At 47.8% G+C, this 16,715-nt stretch overlaps 1 protein-coding gene across 1 annotated transcript in view; it reads left to right on the top strand.

Moving 5' to 3' along the window:
- The window catches only part of IFT56 (intraflagellar transport 56), a 144,061-nt gene that overhangs the window by 118,932 nt on the left and 8,414 nt on the right, over positions 1 to 16,715 (top strand). The window contains 4 exon segments of the mRNA XM_073586669.1: positions 6,921 to 7,009; positions 9,294 to 9,377; positions 11,231 to 11,300; positions 14,783 to 14,889. Coding sequence (XP_073442770.1) covers positions 6,921 to 7,009; positions 9,294 to 9,377; positions 11,231 to 11,300; positions 14,783 to 14,889 — 350 coding nt within the window.

The following is a 16,715-nucleotide window of genomic DNA, read 5'->3' as shown; positions in this document are numbered from 1 at the left end:
AGAGTCCGTCAGTGTGACCAGACACTCTTTAATCTCCACCTGTCTGCAGTGCGCTTCGTCATCCAACCTTTCTCTCACTGACCGGCTCTCCCGGTGGGTACAGTCAGAAGTCCCACTCACAGTCGCGTCAACTGTCTGGCCTGAGTCTGACCCATTTAGTGTCTCACCGGAGCTAAGGTCTCTCAGTTTCGTCTTGCTGTAAAATTGCCACTCGCCGATTTTTGATGTCCCTGTCTTGCTGACATTCTTCGGCCACCTGCCATGCCACTACTTGGAGGAACCCTTCGGGACCTTACATCTTGGGTTGAAGGCGGCCGCCACCTGGTGTTCCGTACCTCTTTATTGATCCGCAGACGGTCCAGCCTCAACTGCTCAATCTCTTGCAGGTACCCAACTCGATACTCCAAGAGCATCTGAAAGTTTCTCAGGCTTTCCACGGAGCCAACCACCATGATGGGAACCATGGCCTCTATACTGGATACCTGGTCTTCATCATCAGGAGGGATCCTCACCCTCACCACACCGGAGATATTTACAAGGTCTTGCATTACCTTTACGAGTCTTCCAATGATTCTCCCAATCAGACCTTTGCGTACCGGAATTACATCTTTCCGCAAACCCAGCCGATCCATAGCCTCCCTTGCTACCTCTAGGCGTCGAGCAGCTTTTATATTACTCCACCTGACCAACTGTTTGGCATGGAGACACTGCAAATGCATCTCTTTCAGGACAGCTACCCGGACAGCTTCCCGGTTTGCTGTATCTTCCCTGGCTGATATTATCACCAACTGCCGAGTCTCAGGCGCCCAGTACACCTTACACGCTTTGATGGCGTTCTTAAAAGCCTGATGCACCCCTTACTCAGCACAGACTTCTTGCATGTCCTTGGGCACGTCAGTCACAGACTTGAAGGTCGTGGTCTTGCTCTCTTCCTGGACAGAAGGCTCTGGCTTTACCACGGACACTTCTCTCACTACAGTTGACCCGACCAGGTGACTGTCTTCTTCAGTTCTAAGCTCACAAACTTCATGAGATTTTATCTCTTCATGACCCTTTGCCAAGATGGGTACTGGCAGTTCCGTCTTGTTATCACTCGGGCCCGGCCGCTGTAAATCTTCGTCTAAGCTCTTCTCCCGCAGAAGACCTTTTACTACTCCTCTGAGTTCTTCCATCTCCTCCATAAGGGTCTTGTTCACGCTTTGCCAGGTTGATAGGTGACTTCTGAGCTCCAAGACTTCTTTCTCGAGCCCCTCCACCCTGTGCTCGGCCATTTGTCTTAGGACCCTTTCTCGTTCGAGATGTTCTTCCACTGTCTCTTTTATCAACTGTATCTCATGGTCTTGTTCTTTTTTGGCCATCACGTGTCGCACCACTACTTCTCTAATTATATCTTCAATGGGTACCACTGGGTCAGCTCCATCAGTTGAGTGAATCCTCCAGTCATCATCTGACCGTGTGTCTACTCCACTCGTCTCATCTACCAGCTCACCATCAGTTATGTCATGAGACATCAGGTCCGTAAGTTGGGTCGACGTACCCCCTCTTCCGGTCCCTTCTACATCTGACCTGTCGACTTTAGGAGGCGTCAATGTCTCAATGTCTGCTAGCTCAACAGTAGAAACGTCTCCATCCCCTTGCCATACATCATCAAACACAACAAATTCCCGGCGCATCTTCAAGGCATACACTAAGTCTGGTGGTATACCGCCACCTTGGCACTCAACGCTGTGGGACGCATCAAACATTACTCTGTCTACCGCATAGTTCACCGTGACCCCATGTTTACAGCGAACCTGGACCATTTTCTCGGTCAGACAGAAAGTGAGAGGAGTTTCTGTCAGAGTCACCTGTCTCTTTGAGTCCAGCTGACCAGAGACTCTTTTCCGGTGCAGCATCACGGTACACACCTGCGGCCCGTCATTATCCGGAAAGACTGTCCCACTTTCCGAAAAAAAAGTCATGCACACACACTGCGGTTCCCCAGACATGTTCACTGAGGTACCCAGTGCTGCCCTTTTTGGGTTACCACCCCAATTTGGGTCACCGCCCCCCTCTGGGACTCCACCCCTTTTTGGGTTACCACCCCGATTTGGGTCACCGCCCCCTTTCGGGATTTCCCCATGTCCTTTCTACAGGTCTCCTCGGACCACAGTTCACACAAAACAGTTTGTCTCTTGGGCCCGTACTGGCCCTTTTAACTACGATGCCACACAAGTTCTTGCTGGCACCACCACAGCTCCTGCCGATCACCGACACCTCCGGCTACCATTCACACACAGCTGCTGGTGTCACCGTCATAACCCCACCGAGTTAGAGCAAGCCGCTTGTCACCTTCGTAACCCCGCCGAGTTACAGCAAGCCGCTTGTTACCTTCGTAACCCCGCCGAGTTACAGCAAGCCGCTTGTCACCTTCTTGACCCCACTGAGCCACCGCACGCTGACTTGAAAGGGAAAAGAAGAAAAAAAAAAAAAAAAAACACACCACACAAAACTCACGTGTCCTGTCTGTGTGCTATTCAGGACGTCCGTCTCCTGAGACCGTCCAACACACAGGGCGCACCGGGTGCTCTTCATGGAGCCGACCCTCCCAGGGTTTCCCAATACACCGGCCTCACCAGGTCCAGGGGCTCAGCGGGTGCTCTTCAGGACATCCGTCTCCGCCTGAGACTGTCCAACACTCACGCCTCACCAGGTCCAAGGTCACAGCACATGCTCCAGGGATCTGATTCTTCTCCCAGAACCTCCCAACACTGACCCTCCAGGACCTTTGCACACTGAACCCTCCAGGTACACAGTCTTTCTCACTGACCCCGGTCAGTACAACACAGACTCCTGTCTGTTACCTGTGTCGGCCACACAGGTTCTCGGGTACCTCTTATCCCCAGAGGCACCCTATAGCAATAACCAGTCTCTTTCACTGACCCCGGTCAGTACATCACACGGTTTTCACGACCGTCAGCCCTCCTGGCTCAGCGTTGCCAGCACTGCAACATGTGTGTGTGACGGACTCAGCTTCTGCTGAGCCCACTTTCCTTTTTAGAGTGGACCCTCTGGGCCGTGGCACCCACCCACCTAGGGCGAGCTGACCTAGTGAGAACCCACCCCCTGTACAGGGAGTGTCAGGGGCAAGACCAAGGGGGTGAGCCACCACGACTGCTGGGACCAGACGGCCAGCTCAGGGGACACTATTGAGTGTCTGGCAACAGGACGAGCAAGAAGCTAGACAAGACGAAGGTGCAAGGTATCTTCATTAGGATAACTTCAGAATCACATTCAGTGTAAAAACGTGAGAACAAGCAAAACGTGCAAAGTGCGTGGACACGCCAAGGTCCATAGCATGGAACGTGCCAGGTGGCACGCCTAGGTACAGGTAAAGGCACAATGGCATCAGACTCCGGACCGCTGGCAACGATCGACATGATCAAGGCATCAGGCTGTGGACATCAGCTCCGGACATCAGGCCACAGTCATCCAGCTTACGATCTCTGGCAGCGATCGGCAGGTTCCGGGCATCCGGCAGGCAAACCAGGTTTCAGGCAAGGAGGCACGACAGATATCCAAGCATGGTGCGTGTTAGGGAACACGCCAAGGTCCAAGGCTAGGTGCGTGTGTAGGGGACACACCAGGGTTCAAGGCTAGGTGCGTGTGTAGGGGACACGCCAGGGTACACATAACGAGACAGGGTGCGTGTGTAGAGACACGTCAAGGTAAAAGACAGAGTGCGTGTGTAGAGACATGCCAAGGCACAAGGTAAAAGACTGTGTGCGTGTGTAGAGACACGCCAAGGTCAGGGTTCCAAGACAGGGTTAGGGCCTGTGCGTGCAAGAGGGCACGACAGGGGACATGGCAAAGCCATGGGCAGGCGAGGCCTGCGCGTGCTATAGAGAGCACGTAGAGCACAGTGCAGAAACAGCGTGAGGTGCAACGGAGCACAGAGAGCACGGCTGGGGCACTGGCTAGCTGATCGGGCTGCGGCACTGACAGATGGGCAAGACTCCAGCGAACCCGACTGAGGCATGGCAGGCGACACAGCTGTCACTGACCGACGAGCATGGCTGAGGCACAAGCAGGCGGGCACGGCTAGGGCGGGCACGGCTGAGGCACAAACAGGAGGCTAGGAAGGCCAGGCGCATGCAGAGAGCATACAAAGCAGCAAGGGAAGACAAGACAAGAAACCAGGCAGGGCTTAAGCAGAGTACAGAACTAGGAACGGAAGCATAGGCAGAACACGGAACAGGAACAGAGCAAGAACAGAGCAGCGGAGCGTAGGCCGAAGCCCAGAGCCGGGCCAAGGGAGAGCCTTGGGACTAGCCTAGAAACGTGCAAGAGAGCACAATAGGAAAGAGTCTAGCAGCGGAGCCATGTTTGTCCTTGTCCTGCTTGGACTTGTGCACAACGGACAAACATAAGACAAGGCACTGGACAAGAGATGGAGTACGAGCACGGAGCGTGTGCAGAGACGCACGACAGAGCAGAGTGGAAGGGCACAGAATAGAGGGAGCAACCCCACAGACCAAACAGCCATGCAGAGAAGCAACACAATGCTCAGGCCCTGAGCATAGGAAGGGGCGGTCTAATATAGGGCATAGCACCTCCTCTTCCGGGTCAGGACCAGGGGAGAACTTCCTAGTTCAGATGCTCCAGGATCACAGAGCGCAGTCACATGATCAGGGATTCAGACATGACGAGATGATCACAGAACCAGACAGTGCAGGATCTTAGGAAATGTCACATGATCAAGGTTTCAGACATGACGAGATGATTGCAGAACCAGACAGTGCAAGATCCTAGGAAAGGTCACATGATCAGAGATTCAGACATGACGACATGATTGCAGAACCAGACAGTATAGGATCCTAGGAAAGACACATGATCAGGGATTCTAGACATGACGAGAAGATCACAGAAGGCAAAGCAGAAACGCAGGCATCTTGCAGCTCAGCAGACATGAGGTGAGTGTGCACACTGCTCTAGGGAACAAGCAGGATAGCTGACATGAAATGCGCGTGCACACCGCTCCAGGGTCATGAAGCAAAACAGACAAGGCGGACATAACCGACATGGCGAGCATGACAATGTGCTGTTGGAAACCGTTGCCCGTAGCAACCGAATTTTGCAGTCCTCGCCCGTTGCCCCAGCAACAAGGCTACAACACTGCCCATAGCATTCTCCACCAATTTTAAGGTAGTGCTTGTTATTCAGGTAGGGGACACTCGCTAGGCAGCCAAATAACCAGGTCCGGCACGGGCTTCTGATATAACTCCAACAGTCCATGCGGTTTATTAAGCATCATAAACCATGAACAGCAACAGAAAGTTCATATACAACAGCATAGCGTCCATGACAGAGCTCCACTCTGTTAACCCTGTAGTCACACAGGTTATGCAATGTCCAATACGCAGGCTCTCTAGCCTCACAGTTATCTCACCCCGTGGCCGGGTTACCTCATGGTTGCTTCACCACACTGCAGACGTCCATTCCCTCCCCTGGGAACTCTCAGGCACTTGCAGCCATTAAACACAGCGTCCACACGTGCTGTTAGGAAGGCAGCCACATCTTCCTGAGGAGACCTTCCATATGGACCAATCGGGTCCAAGCATTCACCCATGTGACCTACCCTGGTCACTTTATATGGTCCGTAGCCATGCCCACCGGGTCACATGGCTATGACCTCATCACAGGTCCTTCACACACATCCACTTTACTATGGCGTTCTAGACACCTCCCCTAGGTGGGTTTATAGGTAGCTGGTCCTACCCGTCTCACCAGCTACCTGGAAAGCTCTCCCTGACACAGTGTAACGAAAGCTCAGCAGTACCTCTGCTGATCAAAACACATATTCAAGCTTCCATCCCAAGGCCACCTACCTTGAGATACATAGCGATCATTCAGCATCCTGCCACTCATCCTCTCTCCTGGGACACCCACACAGCGCCCCCTAGCGGGCACAGTGGTCACTACACCACACATCATACACCCCCATTATTTGGAGATACGGATGCACTAATTATTTCAATGCTACTATAACCTATTGAAGTGGTAACTGGAGTGTATCATAACAGCATCTCTAACAAGATGGCAGCCTCTGATGCATTGCTTCTCCATGGTGAGCTTTCAGCTGGTGTAGGGAGTCAGACTGGCTTACTTGACAGAACCTGTGATAAAGGTGCTTAATGGAGTCTCCAACACCGATGTGAACCTAACATACAGTCCTGGTTAATTCTGATGATTTGTGATTCTCAGCGGCCATGTGTTGGTCACTGAGAAATGTCGCTGTTGTTTATCTTGCTTGATTGTGCTGCTGTAAAAATGACTGGCATCATTGAGCAGTTAAAGGGAATCTGTCTGAATTATGCTATGTAATCTGGCTACAGCATGATGAAGGAGCTGAGACCCTGATTTCAACAATGTATCACTTAGTTGACTGGATGCAGTTTTCTCTGTTGCAGATTTAGCAGAGCCTGGAAGGTTGAGCCCTGTATAGCTCTTCCCCCAGACCACTGATTGGCAGGTTTCTCTCTACAGTATGTATTGACAGAGAGCTGCTAATCAGGTGTGGTTGGATCAGGAGGCACGAGGCAGCTAGTCATGTAATGATCTCCTGCTGATTATACACTGAATTTATTGATGCAGGAACACATCTCTGGAATCAGGGTCTCTGCTCCAACATCATACTACTCTCTGATCACATACAAAAACCTGCTGACAGATTCCCTTTAATATGAATGCTTTGGCTGCGACATTCCCACCTGGTTTGTCGTTAGTGATGCTCCTTATGCCGTCCTCTTCCTCTTCCGTGCTCTTTTCTATGTGGTTTGTGTAAATGGGCTGAGAGGAAGGAGTTTTAGATAATACCTTTCTGAACTGATTGCCTGGCTTGGAAATATCTCTTTACTACAGTAATATTCTTTCCTAACTAGATACGATACCAGGAAGGCAGTGCATGGCGTCTTGCTTTTTTCTCCTTCGTCAGTTTGATGATGTCCTGATTTACCTTAACTCCATCAAGGTCAGTTCAGTTGTATTTACTCCCGGTTCCCTATAAAATGTTACTGATCAATGTGTCTGGAACACACCGTAGTAATGATAACCATTGGGGACATACACGTGCAGAGCACACAGGTGTCCTAGAACCTGCACCATACTAATAGGGTCTTCATTGGGTGGGCACTGGTAGAACAGGCACAGGCTATCAATAGCAGGACAGCAGATAGATGGGCAGCTGCCATTGCCGGGGTCAGATCTAACGGAATCCCACGATCAATGAGAGAGTGGGGTATCCCCTCTGTCTGCCCAGTTGCATTGCACGATCTGATTGCGGGGTACCTAGTGATTACCATGAAGACTGAGGAAAGGTACCGTATATGCTTATTCGGCCATGTATGTTTATATTTGGTACAGTTATTTCAGATGACACAAGACTTAAAAGAAAAATACATACAAAAGTAGTGTTCTTGTTAGTTATTTTTTGCATTCCCCCAAAGAAAATGAATAAGCCAGTTAATTAATGATACAGTTAGGTCCATATATATTTGGACAGAGACAATATTTTTCTAATTTTGGTCCTAGACATTACCACAATGAATTTTAAACCAAACAATTCAGATGCCGTTGAAGTTCAGACTTTCAGCTTTCATTTGAGGGTATCCACATTAAAATTGGATGAAAGGTTTAGAAGTTTCAGCTCCTTAACATGTGCCACCCTGTTTTTAAAGGGACCAAAAGTAATTGGACAATTGACTCAAGGCTATATCATGGATAGGTGTGGGCAATCCCTTCGTTATGTCATTCTCAATTAAGCAGATAAAAGGCCTGGAGTTGATTTGAGGTGTGGTGCTTGCATTTGGAAGGTTTTGCTGTGAAGGAAACATGCGGTCAAAGGAGCTCTCCATGCAGGTGAAACAAGCATCCTTAAGCTGCAAAAACAGAAAAAACCCATCCGAGAAATTGCTACAAGTGGCAAAATCTACAGTTTGGTACATCCTGAGAAAGAAAGAAAGCACTGGTGAACTCATCAATGCAAAAAGACCTGGGTGCCCACGGAAGACAACAGTGGTGGATGATCGCAGAATAATCTCCATGGTGAAGAGAAACCCCTTCACAACAGCCAACCAAGTGAACAACACTCTCCAGGAGGTAGGCGTATCAATATCCAAATCTACTATAATGAGAAGACTGCATGAAAGTAAATACAGAGAGTTCACTGCACGGTGCAAGCCACTCATAAGCATCAAGAATCAAAAGGCTAGACTGGACTTTGCTAAAAAAACATCTAAAAAAAGCCAGCACAGTTCTGGAAGAACATTCTTTGGACAGATGAAACCAAGATCAACCTCTACCAGAATGATGGAAAGAGAAAAGTATGGCGAAGGCGTGGTACAGCTCATGATCCAAACCATACCACATCATCTGTAAAACACGGCGGAGGCAGTGTGATGGCTTGGGCATGCATGGCTGCCAGTGGCACTGGGTCACTAGTGTTTATTGATAATGTGACACAGGACAGAAGCAGCCAAATGAATTCTGAGGTATGCAGAGCCAAACTGTGTGCTCAGATCCAGCCAAATGCAGCCAAACTGATTGGTCGTCGTTTCATACTACAGATGGACAATGACCCAAAACATAAAACCAAAGCAACCCAGGAGTTTATTAAAGCAAAGAAGTGGAATATTCTTGAATGGCCAAGTCAGTCACCTGATCTCAACCCAATTGAGCATGCATTTCACTTGTTAAAGACTAAACTTCAGACAGAAAGGCCCACAAACAAACAGCAACTGAAAACCACCGCAGTGAAGGCCTGGCAGAGCATCAAAAAGGATGAAACACAGCGTCTGGTGATGTCCACGAGTTCAAGACTTCAGGCAGTCATTGCCAACAAAGGGTTTTCAACCAAGTACTAGAAATGAACATTTTATTTACAATTATTTAATCTGTCCAATTACTTTTGGTCCATTTAAAAACAGGGTGGCACATGATAAGGAGCTGAAACTCCTAAACCCTTCATCCAAAATGTTATAAGTGCCCCAATATGGTGGCAATGACAAATAGAAACTTCTCCTGCAAAAAAAAATAAGCCCTCGTACATCTACACCAACAGAGAAGTAAAAAAGCCGTGGCTCCTAGAATACATTGATAGGAAGGAAAAAAGGGTCGGTCCTAAAAGCTCAAAAAGGCTTTTCTAGAAGTTTGATTATTCTAGACGAACATAAAGCGCGTCTATTCCATGAATTGTTCCCCTGTGTTTAGTAGTCACTGATATGCTGCTGAATCCTGCCTATTGTCCTTCCATTCAGAGTTACTTCTACAACGATGATACCTTTAACTTCGACTACGCACAAGCCAAGGCTGCAGCGGCAAACTACAAAGAGGCCGAGGAGGTGAGCTAGAGGTTACCACTGTGTACAGTATGGCGAGCAATAGACCATTACGTGGCTCTGTAGAATAATTAGCATTCACCTGATTATGTTTTCATAGGTACATTAGTAAGGGTGAGAAATAGTAAGTAAATCTGCAAGATAAAGAGGTTTTCTGTGAATATAATACTGATGGCTTTCTTTAGGATAGGCTATCGATATCCTATCGCTTCCAGTCATTGGAATTAGTGCATGGAACTGCTACAGACGCCCCTCACTATACCATGGCTGATTGACAGCCTGCTGTGCAGTGTATGTATGCACCATGTGTTCGCAGAGCAGACTGGCAATCAAAGTGCCAAGTTGGGGAGTGATTACAGCCATGCTCACTAGGTAGACTACACAGAGGTTAAATAGAATCTGTCAGAACATTTTTACTATTTAATCTGCAAGCACATTGATGTAGGAAAAGAGAGCCTGATTCTAGTGATGTGTCACTTACTAGGCTTGTGGTTTCAATAAAATCAGTGTTTTATAAGCAGGAGATTATTACTACAGGACTAGGTGTTTCTGTCTACTAGTCAACTGCTCTGTGTAACCACACCCCGCTATGACAGTGTACTCAGAAAGTTGCCCATCAGTGGTGTGGGCGGAGTTGTACATGGTTCAACATTCACAGCCCTGCTATATCTACAGCAGAGAAAACTGTGATTTTATCAAAACTGCTGCACCCAGTAAACTAAGTGATACAATGCTGGAATCCGGGTCTCTTCACCTACATCATGCTGCTGTCAGATTTCCTGTCACAAACCTGCTGACAAATTCTCTTTACATTCTGTTTACCTGCAGATTACCCCTGTATCTGCAAATAAATAGTGCCTCTTGGGGTGACAGGTTCCCTTTTTAACAGTGTTTTTTCAGTCAGAGAGCAACTGATTGCATAAGACATTATTTTTCAGAGAGCTCCATGATCATTTTAGGCAGGGTTTTTTTTTTTTTTTTTAAAGGAACCTGTCACTAGGTAAATCCAAAATTAACTTTGTATAATTCCACCATATGGCACGGTCTGGTTCAATGGGTATCACTAACCTTGCTTGGTGCCTCGTCTATCCCCATAATCGCTATTCTTCAGCCTTGATTGATGTGGATGACCTGTCCTACGTCATTAACACAACGCTACCAGTCTGGCTCCTGCGCAGCTGATGCAGAGACCTGCACAGGTGTGCTTCACTCTCCCCTACTGAGAAGAGAGCAAAGTCCTGTACTGTGCATGCTCTGGCTGTACGTCATCAGCTCTTTCTATGGCAGCGCATGCACATTACAGGACTGTGCTGTGTCCTCAGCAGGCCGCGCATGTGCAGGTCTGTGCTTTACCTGTCCAGGAGCAAGGCTAGCAGTGTTAGGTCGAAGGACGCATCATCCCCCCCCAGGAAGGAGAGGACCATGATCATGGGGATAGAGGATGTCGAGCAAGACCAGTGACGCCTATCAAACTGGGCTGCGGCATATAGTGCAATTATGGAAAGGTATTTTTTGGATTTGCGGAAGACGTTGAGGACTTATACAGTACACAGGTGGCTGTACTTTATAATGGGGAAAAACTGGTGACCGGTTCCTTTCAGGCAGTAATAAGGAATGCCATTACAATAATGGTTCAGGGCACCATGGTCTTTTATACATGGTAACCTACAGCAATCCCCAAAGGTCATACTGATCCATACTACACATAACGGAGCTGCATCCACCACCTCACTCCTGTAGATCACAAGAGAAGTTCTTCATTGAGTTATGCTGTCCAATATTGCAATGTGCTATAACAGTACTGCACCTCCTTAACGTCTTCACTTTACTGTTCATGTTATTTCTGATCATTTTAGGTATTTTTACTAATTCAGAGTGAGAAGATAAAAAATGATTATGTTTACCTGAGCTGGCTCGCCCGATGCGGTAAGTACACGGATATAGGGAAAGGGTTCTTTCCCAAAACCACCCCAATCTACTGTATATGCACTAATAATCACGGAAAACCCTGACACTCCATTGTCCAGATAAAACATTCGCTTTATTTTTATTCAGTCTAAAGCAAGCGTGTGATCTTTGGTCAACAGTCTCCGACCATCTCAAAAGAAGTTGTATTCATTAGAAAACTCCTTTAGGCCTGGGTCACACTAGCATATGGCGTCCGATGCGAGAGCACGAGATGTGATATGCTAATGACCCTAGGCTCCTGCTCTGCTGCGAGCGGGAGCCGAGTGTCATGCGTCTGTGCTCTGAGCCTCTCACACAGCTGCGGAGGAGGCAGAGAAACTAATTTCTCTATCTCCTCCATTGCCGGCGTCCGCGTATAGCGCACAGCACTCGGATGATATCCGAGTGATGTGCACTATGTCACTCGCACCCATATGCTTATATGGGTGTGAGTGCGCTGAGACTTTGCCAAGTGTCAGTGCAAATCGCAGGATGCTACAATTTCACTCGAACGCTGATAGCGGCCGAGAAAAATAACGTTTATGGGAGCTGCCCCATATATGAATATTGGTCCAAGTGCTATGCGATTTTTTATCGCATAGCACTCGTCCGTATGCATCGCAAGTGTGACCCCGGCCTCAGAGAGACACTCAGCACAAAATGACTGCTCAAACCAAGCACAGGAGTTCTGTGCATCATGGCAGGACCAAACATTCAAATGCACCTTCCCACCTACTTGTTTTCCATCGGTCTCCACCCTTTCCTAGCTCTATAAAGCCAGAGCTGTCAATCAAAGAGGGGGTGGTGAAAGATGGGAAAACAAGTGGGTTAGAAGGTGCACTTGAATGTTTGGTCCCACCACGATGCACCTGCACTTGGTTTGAGCTGTCATTCTGTGCTCACCGTCACTTTAATGGTACAATAACATGTCGAACAGTTCATTATTGCCTCCGCTTGCAATAAGAACTTAGCCCTGAAGTGGTCCATACACTCTAGATTATTGTTGCCCACTGCCCATGAAGGACATATGTCAGGATAAATAGGATTATAATAATAATAGCAATGCAGGTATGAATCCAACTTCAAGAAAATAGGGGGGGAAGCCAGCACTGCTTAAGGTTAGAACGCATAAATTAAAGTGCATATGCACATAATATCCAGCTGTATTCAAAAATGAGATATTTGGCAAAAAAATTGATCAATTCAATTGAGCCACCCCGCCGCGCCAAGGCAATCTCATATGGGGGGTCCTACTCTACATTTATAATAAATACTGTGCCATTACGGCCTCCTAAGAGCATGACCACATCAATGACCTACAGTGCAATCTGTACCTGAACATTACTGAATCGCTCCCATGAAGCCAGATGAAGCAAGTGCAGATGAAGGCCAACCAGGTCTGAACACAGACATATCAAGATTGACCTCCACACATTGCCCAACCAGGAAACATAGATGAAGGGCGATATTGGCCCGGACACAGGTGCACAATTAAATAAAGCTTGGGGCAGGGCGGGGCTGCCGTGTGTGTGCACAGCAGCCTAGATCCATCATAATGGACACACAAAAATTTATAGCGGACATAGCCAAGCGTGCACGGCAGCAGTGGTGGTGAGCCACAAACCAACAACAAGAAAAAAGGGGGGGAAGCCAGCACTGCTTAAGGTTAGAACGCATAAATTAAAGTGCATATGCACATAATATCCAGCTGTATTCAAAAATGAGATATTTGGCAAAAAAATTGATCAATTCAATTGAGCCACCCCGCCGCGCCAAGGCAATCTCATGTGGGGGGTCCTACTCTACATTTATAATAAATACTGTGCCATTACGGCCTCCTAAGAGCATGACCACATCAAGTGCAATCTGTACCTGAACATTGCTGAATCGCTCCCATGAAGCCAGATGAAGCAAGTGCAGATGAAGGCCAACCAGGTCTGAACACAGACATATCAAGATTGACCTCCACACATTGCCCAACCAGGAAACATAGATGAAGGGCGATATTGGCCCGGACACAGGTGCACAATTAAATAAAGCTTGGGGCAGGGCGGGGCTGCCGTGTGTGTGCACAGCAGCCTAGATCCATCATAATGAACACAGAAAAATTTATAGCGGACATAGCCAAGCGTGCACAGTATTTATTATAAATATAGAATAGGACCCCCCACATGAGATTGCCTTGGCGCGGCGGGGTGGCTCAATTGAATTGATCAATTTTTTTGCCAAATATCTCATTTTTGAATACAGCTGGATATTTTGTGCATATGCACTTCAATTTATGCGTTCTAACCTTAAGCAGTGCTGGCTTCCCCCCCTATTTTCTTGTTGTTGGTTTGTGGCTCACCACCACTGCTGCCGTGCACGCTTGGCTATGTCCGCTACAAATTTTTCTGTGTTCATTATGATGGATCTAGGCTGCTGTGCACACACACGGCAGCCCCGCCCTGCCCCAAGCTTTATTTAATTGTGCACCTGTGTCCGGGCCAATATCGCCCTTCATCTATGTTTCCTGGTTGGGCAATGTGTGGAGGTCAATCCTGATATGTCTGTGTTCAGACCTGGTTGGCCTTCATCTGCACTTGCTTCATGGGAGCGATCCAGCAATGTTCAGGTACAGATTGCACTTGATGTGGTCATGCTCTTAGGAGGCCGTAATGGCACAGTATTTATTATAAATGTAGAGTAGGACCCCCCACATGAGATTGCCTTGGCGCGGCGGGGTGGCTCAATTGAATTGATCAATTTTTTTGCCAAATATCTCATTTTTGAATACAGCTGGATATTATGTGCATATGCACTTCAATTTATGCGTTTTAAACTTAAGCAGTGCTGGCTTCCCCCCCTATTTTCATGAATCCAACTTGTCTGTTCTTTTTTGCTTCCCATAGATAAACTCTAGAGACTACTGACAGTAGTTTATCTCCAACTTCAGGTCATGAAGAAGTTCTCAAAAGTGCCCGCCAATCTGAAGGCCCCATACTCATTAGACCAAAGTTGTACGTGGTCGATTTCCACTAAGCTGCTATTTCTTTGTTCCGTGCTTGACATGGAGAGCGATCGACTTTTGGGCCATCAGTGACCGCAGTTGTCTGATATTTCCATACGACTATAATCTGGCATAATGTGTATGTGCTTACTATTCAGAAAATGAAAGATATCGCCAGATTTTATACCCCAAGGTACACCACCAAGGTGGTGTAAATGTTGCTGAGTTTGCTGGATGGCTTCACCACGTCCTGCCCTGACTGAGCTCTGCTTGCTTTGGAATAGGTGCTCTGCACCATCTTAAAAATACCAGAAGTCACAAAAATTTTTGTGCAAAGAGTTTGCAAAGTTTTAGTGTTTTACTGCGGGAAACTGGCAAAAATATGTTGATGAAATGGGCCATTCCAGAACATGACAGGATGGATGGAGAATAATGTTTTTAAAACCATTTATTTCTCACGTTTCATTTTAAGATATCATGAACAAGAGACCAAAACTGGCATGGGAACTGTACTTGAAAATGGAAACATCTGGTGAATCATTTAGCCTCCTGCAGCTTATTGCCAATGACTGTTACAAAGTAAGAACCTCTTCTCCGTCTAGTAGTGTTTTGTCTTGGATCACGACACAACCCAAAGCCTTGCCAAGTAGTGTATCCTCATGTTTGGGTGAGGGAACTGTATCACCAGCTGACTAGGGCTATGCTCACTTTACATTTCTCCCTCATGTCAGTGGCTACGTCAGAATTTACATCTGAAGCCTTAGAAAATGGGATTCGGGCGAATCCACTGACGGGACTGTTGACTGTAATGACACAGATGGAATCACTGTGTGCTCTGTCAGACATAGTTTTCGTCCATATCCGAATACCTGAGGTGGGCTCCAACACGTGGTCAACTGCTTACAAATTATATGTTCCTAAACCTCTTTATACAGTACAGTAATAACCTTCATTATTATTATTATTTATTATTATAGTGCCATTTATTCCATGGCTCTTCACATATGAGAAGTGGTATATATAATACATACAAGTACAGTAATCTTAAATAATGCAAGTCACGACTGGTACAGGATGAGAGCGGACCCTGCCCGCGAGAGCTCACAATCTACAAGGGATGGGTGAGCATACAGTAGGCGAGGTTAGAACTGGTCATGCAGCGGTTTGGTGGATCGGTGGTGTGGTGTAATGAGCACTGTGTCCACTAGGGGGCGCTGTGTGGATGTCCCAAGAGAACGGAGGAGTGGCAGAATCCTGAAGAATAGTTATGTATCTCAAAGTGGGTGGCTTTGAGATGGAGACTTGTGTATGTGTGATCAGCAATATCATTGCTGAGGTGTTGTTTCTAAGGCTAGTTTCACACTAGCGTTTATTTGACGCAGCGCACGGCTCCCTGCCCGCCCCATCTGGTCATCGCCGCCTACTATCGCACATGGACGCTTGCGATCTGCGCACCCTATCTTTAGCATAGGGTGTGCAGATCGTGCGCTGGCCGTGCGCTGCGCACTTTTGAAGGTGCGCCGTGCGCGCCGAAATGCAACATGCTGCGTTCGGCGCGCACCTTCAAAAGTGCACAGCGCACGCCAAAATCCTACTAGCGCACGATCTGCGCACCCTATGCTAAAGAGAGGGTGCGCAGATCGCAAGCGTCCATGTGCGATCGTAGGCGGTGATGACCGGATGGGGCGGGCAGGGGGCGGGGCTTGGCGGCGCCGTGCGCTGCGTCGAATAATCGCTAGTGTGAAACTAGCCTAAGTGTAAGGGAGAAGTCTTCAGGTAACTAGAGAGATGGGCGGGTTCTGGTTACCTACAAATCCACCCAGGGGTGTGTCTGAAAACGCCTATAGTAAAAGGCTTTGTAAGTGTGTGAAGGACCTGTGATGAGGTCATAGCCATGTGACCCAGTGGGCGTGGCTACGGACCATATAAGGTGGCCAGGGTAGGTCACAAGGGGTGAATGCTGGGACCTGATTGGTCCAGTGTGAAAGGTCCTGTGAGGAGAAGGATCTCCTCACTAACAGCCTGTGGAGCGGTTGTGTGAGCATTGGTGATGTGTGCCTGAGAGCTCCCTGGAGGGAACTAACGTATGCGATGGTGAAGCCGCATAAGGAACCCTGATGGGTGAGATAATGATGAGGCTGAATAGCCTATATAATGGACGCTATGCTGATATGAACTTTGTGGTGCTTCCTTTGGTTTATGCTGAATAATAAACCTCACGGACTGATATGGTTTTATGGAAAACCCGTACCGGATGTGATTTATTTGCTGCCAAGCGAGTGTCCCCCAACCTTGAATGACAGCGCTACCTCACAGTGGTTACTGCAAGTTGTAGGCTTGTCGGAAGAGGTAGGGCTTCAGGTTCTTTTTGAAGGTTTCCATGGTAGGCGAGAGTCTGATATGTT

The sequence above is a fragment of the Dendrobates tinctorius genome, unplaced genomic scaffold (assembly GCF_039654945.1).
Source record: "Dendrobates tinctorius isolate UK_male_01 unplaced genomic scaffold, ASM3965494v1 ptg000094l, whole genome shotgun sequence".
Lineage (NCBI taxonomy): Eukaryota > Metazoa > Chordata > Amphibia > Anura > Dendrobatidae > Dendrobates > Dendrobates tinctorius.
Note: the sequence above shows the minus strand (reverse complement) of the source record. Positions and strands in the feature narration are given on the sequence as shown.